At 45.0% G+C, this 7,498-nt stretch overlaps 1 protein-coding gene across 2 annotated transcripts in view; it reads left to right on the top strand.

Moving 5' to 3' along the window:
- The first annotated feature begins 3,175 nt into the window (after positions 1 to 3,175).
- SAE1 (SUMO1 activating enzyme subunit 1) overlaps positions 3,176 to 7,498 on the top strand; it is a 98,592-nt gene continuing 94,269 nt past the window's right edge. Inside the window, exon 1 of one of the 2 annotated variants that reach the window (XM_066271712.1) lies at positions 3,176 to 3,353. In XM_066271712.1, the coding sequence (XP_066127809.1) occupies positions 3,256 to 3,353 (98 nt within the window). In that variant the 5' untranslated portion in view covers positions 3,176 to 3,255. The remainder of the gene's footprint in view (positions 3,354 to 7,498) is intronic. The other variant, XM_066271711.1, reaches the window with a different exon arrangement.

Below are 7,498 nucleotides of genomic sequence, written 5' to 3'. Positions count from 1 at the left end.
TTTTTGAGAGACAGAGAGAGGAAGGGACAGAGAGGGGAGGGGGAAAGGAAGCATTCATTTGTTGTTCCACTTAATCATGTATTCACTAGTAGCTTCCCATGTGTGCCCTGACCAGAGATCGAACCTGCAAGCTTGTCATCTCAGGACAATGCTCTTAACCAACTGAGCTAACCAGCCAGGGCCACGTATTTCTTCTTTCATCACCTTTTGCATCTGGGAGCTTTCACTTACCATAATGTTTTCTTTCTTTCTTTTTTATTTTTTAATATTTTTTTTGTGTGTGACAGAGACAGATAGGGACAGACAGATAGGAAGGGAGAGAGATGAGAAGCATCAATTCGTTGTGGTTCCTTAGTTGTTCATTGACTGCTTTCTCATATGTGCCTTGACAAGGGGGCTACAGCAGAGCAAGTGACCCCTTGCTCAAGCCAGCGACCTTGGATTCAAGCTGGTGAGCTGTGCTGAAACCAGATGAGCCTGTGCGGAAGCTGGCAACCTTGGGATTTCGAACATGGGGCCTCCACGTCCCAGTCCAACGCTCTATCCACTGTGTCACCACCTGGTCAGGCGAGCCTGCACATTTCTTAAGGCCTGGATTCAGAAATTGGCCTGGGAAACTGAGGTCCCTAGCCAACAGCCATCAACTTGCCAGCCATGTGGGTCAGTCACTTAGGAAGGGGCTCTTCCATCCTATGCCATCAGAGGACTGTTGTGAAAGTTTACTTCTGACTGTATGCTCACGAGAGACCTTATACTAGAACCTTAGCCAATCTGCTTCTGAATTCCTGACCCACAGAAACTATGAGATAACTCTTTATTATTTTTTAAAGTCCTTTAATTTTTACATAGTTTGTTATATATCAATAACAAATAGTGTAGGCATTGGTCAAATTTTTAAAATGATATTGTGACCTTGGATGCATTGATACCCCTTTGTGAGTCCCAGAGCTGTAATCTGTAAAAGGGGAAGAAATAGCCCCTCTGAAGTACACAGCATATACATATTAGGGATCACATAGTACGAGGTTAATATGCCACCAGCGGTATAACCTCCTGATGAATCATGAGCGCCACACAGCTTAAATTTGAATCCTAGCTTCACTACTTCCAAGATATAAGACTTCATTCAAGCTACTGATACTTTGCTGGACCTTAGACTTCTTAGCTATGAAATGGAAATAATAAAGGACATTTACTTTTATAAGAATTTGAGAAATAATCCATATAATGCCTATGAGAGGGTAGCTATTTTCTTTTCTTTTAAGATTTTATTTAGTGGCCCTGGTTGATTGGCTCAATGGTAGAGAATTGACGTGGTGTGTGGAAGTCCTGGGTTTGATTCCTGGTCAGAGTACACAGAAGGAGCAACCATCTGCTTCTCCTCCCCTCTCCTTTTTTTCTCTCTCTCCTTCCTCCCACAGCCATGGCTTGGTTTAAATGTGTTGGCCCTGGGTGCTGAGGATGGCTCCATGAGGCATCCGCCTGAGGCACTAAATACAGCTCAGTTGCGAGCATGGCCCTAGATGGCCAAAGCATTCACCCCAGAAAGGAGTCACGGGATAGATCCCAGCTGGGGTGCATGTAGGAGTCTGTCTTACTATTTCTCCTCCTCTCACTTAAATAATACAAAACAATAAAAAGATTTTATATATTACTTTTAGAGAGAGGAGAGAGAGAAGGGGGCAGAGGATCAGGAAGCATCAACTTGTAGTTGCTTCTCATATATGCCTTGACCAGGCAAGCCCAGGGTTTTGAGCTGGCAACCTCAGCATTCCAGGTCGATGCTTTATCCACTGCACGACCACAGACCAGGCTCTTTTTTTTTTTTTTTTTTAATTTTATTTTATTGGCTTGACCTGGTCCTGAGCTGGACTGCTGAGGTTGCCAATTCAAAACTCTGGACTTGCCTGGTCAAGGCATATATGAGAGTTGATGCTTCTTGCTCTTCCTGGCCTTCTCTCTCTCTCCCCTCTCTAAAATGAATAAAAATAAAATATTAAAAAAAAAAAGATTTTATTTTATTGACTTTACAGAGAGAGGATAGAGACAGGGGCGGGGGCAAGAAGTATAGATTCATAGTTGCTTCACTTTATTTGTTCATTGCTTGCTTGTCATATGTACCTTGACAGGCCAAGCCCAGGGTTTCAAACCCGGGAGTTTAGCATTCCAGGTCAACGCTGCATCACCACAGGCCAGGCTATTTCTTTTCTTTTTTTTAAGGTTTTATTTATTCATTTTTTTAGAGGTGTGTGTGTGGGGAGAGAGAGAGAGAGAGAGAGAGAGAGAAAGAGAAAGAGGAGTAGGAAGCATCAACTCCCGTATGTGCCTTGACTAGGCACAGCCTGGGGCCTCCAACACTGTTCTAGGTCTACGCTTGATCCACTGCGCCACCACAGGTCAGGCCGTATTTTCTTTCTTTTACACTGCTCTATCCCTAGCACAGAACAAGTGCTCAATAAGTATTTAATCAGTGAATAATACAAAGGCACCTTGCCTAAGGAAAATACATATTAGCTATTACCAGCCTACAAGGCCCTATGTGATCCCTCCACTTGCTTCACCTATGATTTAATCTCTTACTACTTGCCAGCTTCTCAATTTGTTCCAGCCATCATGCTCTCTCCACAGTTCAACTATGCAAAAGCACACTTCAGCATCAGGGCCTTTGCACCTAACGTTCCCCTGTCCGGAAATGTGCCATCTCCCAGTTATTCACATAGCTTGTTTCTTTAGATCTCTGCTTAACGTCTCCTTCTCTGAGAGACCTTCCCTGGCCATTCCTGTCACCCTGTAGTCCCAAACCTTTCTTTATTTTTCTCCGAAGTACGGCCTGATTTATATTTATTTTTCTTTGGGCCTTCCTCAATTTAAGGTAAGCTCCCTGAGGGCAGGATTTCGTCTATTACATTCGTCACTCTATTTCACAACACTCCCAAATCCCGGTTTGCCAAGGGGCTCCATAAATATTTGCTGAATGAATCGTCTCAGAACATCACGTGGATATCCTCTCCCGGGCCTTAGGCCGAGCTAATTTTTGGTCGGGATTGGCTGAGGCCTCCGTCATGTGACTTGCAGTTATCCGCCCGCCTTTGAAGCGGGGGAGGTTCACGTGGTCCCAGACTGCAGGGGCGGGCCGGGCCGTGGAGGAGTTTCTGCGCAGGCGTGGTCTTTGGCGCAGGCGTAGATGCGACCGGGATGCGCGGCCAGCGGCGGTTGGCGTGAGCAGAACCCGGGCGCAGGCAGAGTGCCGGCGCCATGGTGGAGAAGGAGGAAGCTGGCGGCGGCATTAGCGAGGAGGAGGCAGCGCAGTATGACCGGCAGATCCGTCTCTGGGGATTGGAGGCCCAGAAACGGTCAGGGCTGGTGCAACTTGTGGGGCTGAGGTCTGCAGGGAGCGTCTGGCCTGAGCCGTTCGCGGCCCTCAGGGAGCGGGAGGGTCTAATTTGAAGAGAGGAGACGGGAATTCGGTTCCCGAGAATTCGGTACCCGGATGGTAGCCGGCCCGAGAGAACTGGAAGGGTTGATTTAGGATGCTTCTGGAAGGTATGGCAAGCGGGGACGACCCTGGGGGTAAGAGGGCTCTTCCGAGTGATTGGAGGCTTCTGGGAGGGGGTCGGGGGAGTCCTAAGGAATTAAGAGAATTCAAATTCCGGGACTCCGAAGCTAGAGAGGGGTGATGGAGAAGCTTAGGTCGGGTGGGGGCTGCCTGGAAAGGATGAAGGGGGTCATATGTCATTCATTCCTAGATAGTGGGGACTTGTTCTGTGCTGGTCGTTGGGGAGACTGGTGAACTGAACGTGCACACTTTACATTCTTGTGGCTTCTAAGGGGTGAGCCATTCTGAAAGAATGAGGTGGGAGCCTTCAGAGACTCGAAGATTTTAGGGGGGTTGGAGGTACCTGAAGAAGTTGCTTGTATCTAGGTATGAGGGTGTGTCCAGAGAGGACAGGACATTCATTGAGGTTGGGCATACAGTACTTGGGATATTGAGGAATAGTTACCAGAGGAGATGAGGTCTTGGAACGAGATGATTGATTTGATCAAATATTTATTGAGCACTTTCCACAATCACTGTTCTAGGCATAGAGCATAGGTCTCTGAACTAAAACTCCTTGCTTACTTGGAACTTACATTCTAGTGTTTGCGACAAATAACATAATGATAGGTAATGCAAGCTCAAGGGACAAAATAAAACAGGATAAGAGCATCAGTATAGGATGGTGAAGCCCTGGCAGGGTGGTTGCAACGTGCTGAGGTTGTGGGTTCAATTCCTGGTAGGGGCACATGTGAGAGGCATCCAGTTAGTACAGAACTAAGCAGAGTAACAGGTTGATGCGTTTCTCTCTCTCCTTCCCTCTTCATCCCTCTCCATCCCTCTCTATTCCTTTCTCCTCTTCTTTCCTTCTCCCTTCCTCCCTGAGTAAATAAAAAATTTAAAGAAGAGAAGGATGGTGCAGTGGAGAGCTCTTTTGATAGGGTGGGCAGGGATGGCCTTTGAAGAGGTAGCATTGTGCCTCAGACCTGTCTAAAAGGAAAAAGCTGTTTGGAAGAACCTTTCTGCCATATAGAACAGCAAGTGTAGAATCTTGAGGACCAAGTGCAAGCTCTGTGAATTAAACAGTATGGCTGGAACAGTTAAGGAGTGCAAGTTATTTATTTATTTATTTCTGAGTGTGCTGGGAAACCTGTTGGAGAGTTTTGAGTAGTAGTAACATGATCTGATTTGTGTTTTAAAAGGCCCACTCTTGCTGTGTGGAGAATAGGTTGAAGTGGGCAGAGGTGAAAATAAGAGTTCCAGTTAGACCAGTGTTCCCCAACCCTTTTTGGGCCACGAACCGGTTTAATGTCAGAAAATATTTTCACAGACCGGCCTTTAGGGTGGGATGGATAAATGTATCACATGACCAAGACAAGCGTCAAGAGTGAGTCTTAGACGGATGTAACGGAATCTGGTCATTTTTTAAAAAATAAAACATCGTTCAGACTTAAATATAAATAAAACAGAAATAATGTAAGTTACTTATTCTTTCTCTGCAGACCGGTACCAAATAGCCCACGGACCGGTACCAGTCCGCAGCCGGGGGGTTGGGGACCACTGAGTTAGATTATGGCAATATTTACTACAGCAGTCCATTTGAGACATAAACAATGGTGCTTGGAACTCTAAAGAAGGGGTCAAATATATATTCTGGATATATTTTGAGGGTGGAGGGGCAGGATTTGCTGATGGAGTCAATATGTAGGTTATGAGAGACAATTCAGGAATGACAGACTGGGCCTAAAAATCTGGGTGGAGTTGATTTTAAGGACTGCTGTTTGAAGGATTTGGAATTCTTGGGAGGTTGGAGTTATTCTGAGAGAGTGAAGATGTAACTCTGAAGAACCTGAACAATATTGGTTGAGGGCTCAAAGGGAAGGGAAAGAAGGGGTTATCTATAATTTGGGAAATACTTGTAGACAGTCTTACAGACTTTATTAGTGTACTCTCACGTCCACTTTTTAGTCGAGCCTCATAGCAGGGCTCTGGAGTAGGAAGGGCAGTGATATCCTCCCTTGTATAGATATGATGGATGCTCTGCAGAGCAGATTGGCCTTTAAGGGAACTCCGGTGGGATAGCAAAACGCTGGGGGCTGGGGCTCTTTCATAACATGGAAGGTGGCTTGTGAATTGGCAGACTGCATCTGGCTCTCGTTTCGCCTCTGACTGACGTTAGACCAAGGCTGGCAGAGAACTGAAAGGGAGACTAATATCAAAAAGGGCCTTCCCAGGGAACTTACACAGTCTAGATGTCAAAGATTGAGCTGTCTCTCTTGTTTTACATTAAAAAAAAATTTTTTAAGCCTTTATTCGTTTTTAGAGGGGGGAGAGAGAAGAGGGTAGAAGCAAAAAGCATCAGCTCCTACATGTGCCTTGACTGGGCAAGCTCAGGGTTTTGAACTGGTGACCTCAGCGTTTCCAGGTTGTTGCTTTATTTACTGTGCCACCGTAAGTCAGGCTTATTTTACATTTTTTTTTTTTTTTTTTAGATTTTATTTATTCATTATAGAGAGGGGAGGGGGGGAGGAGCAAGGAAGCATCAACTCCCATATGTGCCTTGACCAGGCAAGCCCAGGGTTTTGAACCGGCAACCTCAGCGTTTCTAGGTTGACGCTTTATCCACTGCGCCACCACAGGTCAGGCTTATTTTACATTTTTTGAAGGTAGTTGCCAGCATTTAAAAATCTAGAGAATTGGCTACAAAAAACAAAAAATAAAAATAAATAAAAATCTAGAGAATTGGCTAAATTTGGGACAATCTGTGCGTCAGAAAGAATAAAATCAACTTCATTTATTTTTTTTAAATACTTTATTTATTGATTTTTCAGAGACAGGAGAGAAAGGGGAGCATGGAATGGGAAGTATCAACTCATAGTTGCTTCGTGTTAGTTGTTCGTTGCTTGCTTGTATGTGCCTTGACCAGGGAAGCCCAGGGTTTAAAACCGGCAACCTTGACATTCCAGGCCGGAGGTTTATCCACTGCGCCACCACAGGCCAGGCAAAATCAACTTCATTTAAAAATAGTTAACTAAAAATTCATAAGACCAAGGTAACATTCATTTTTTCCCTCATTGATTTGAGAGAGTGAGAAGAGAGGAAGGGAGACAGGGAGAGAGAACCATCAACTCCTTGCATTTAGTTGTATACTCATTGGTTGCTTCTTGTTTGTGCCCTGATTGGGGATCGAACTGCAACCTTGGTGTGCTAGGATGATGCTCTATCCACTTAGCTACCCAGCCAGGACCAGACCAAGGTAATATTCAAACAAAGTAATAAAAACTTATTTGGAGATGATTTTTTTTTTTTTTTACACAGAGTCAGAGAGAGGGATAGATAGGGACAGACAGACAGACAGGAACGGAGAGAGATGAGAAGCATCAATCATCAGTTTTTCATTGTGACACCTTAGTTGTTCATTGATTGCTTTCTCATATGTGCCTTGACCGTGGGCCTTTAGCAGACCGAGTAACCCCTTTCTCGAGCCAGCGACCTTGGGTCCAAGCTGGTGAGCTTTGCTCAAACCAGATAGATGTGCCTGCGCTCAAACTGGCAACGTCGGGGTCTCGAACCTGGCTCCTTGGCATCCCAGTCCGACGCTCTATCCACTGTGCCACCGCCTGGTCAGGCTGGAAATGATTTTTATGTCCTTCTGATGTGGAGAAATAAGAACAATGCATCATCTTTGAAGTTTTTCTTCTCAATATATCTTTTACTCATTGAGTTCAATGTCAAGGTATCTAGAAAGTGAAACTTTTTAAAAATTAAAATTTATTTTTAAAAATTTTTGACAGGGAGAAAGCCAGAGAGAGGGACAGACAGGAAGAGAGAGAGAGATGAGAAGCATCAGTTCTTCATTGCAGCACCTTAGTTCACTGATGCTTTCTCATATGTGCCTTGACTGGGGGCTATAGCAAAGTGAGTGACTCCTTGCTCAAGCCAGCGACCAAGGAGTCACGTCTG

This window comes from Saccopteryx bilineata, chromosome 3, assembly GCF_036850765.1.
Source record: "Saccopteryx bilineata isolate mSacBil1 chromosome 3, mSacBil1_pri_phased_curated, whole genome shotgun sequence".
Classification (NCBI taxonomy): Eukaryota; Metazoa; Chordata; class Mammalia; order Chiroptera; family Emballonuridae; genus Saccopteryx; species Saccopteryx bilineata.
Note: the sequence above shows the minus strand (reverse complement) of the source record. Positions and strands in the feature narration are given on the sequence as shown.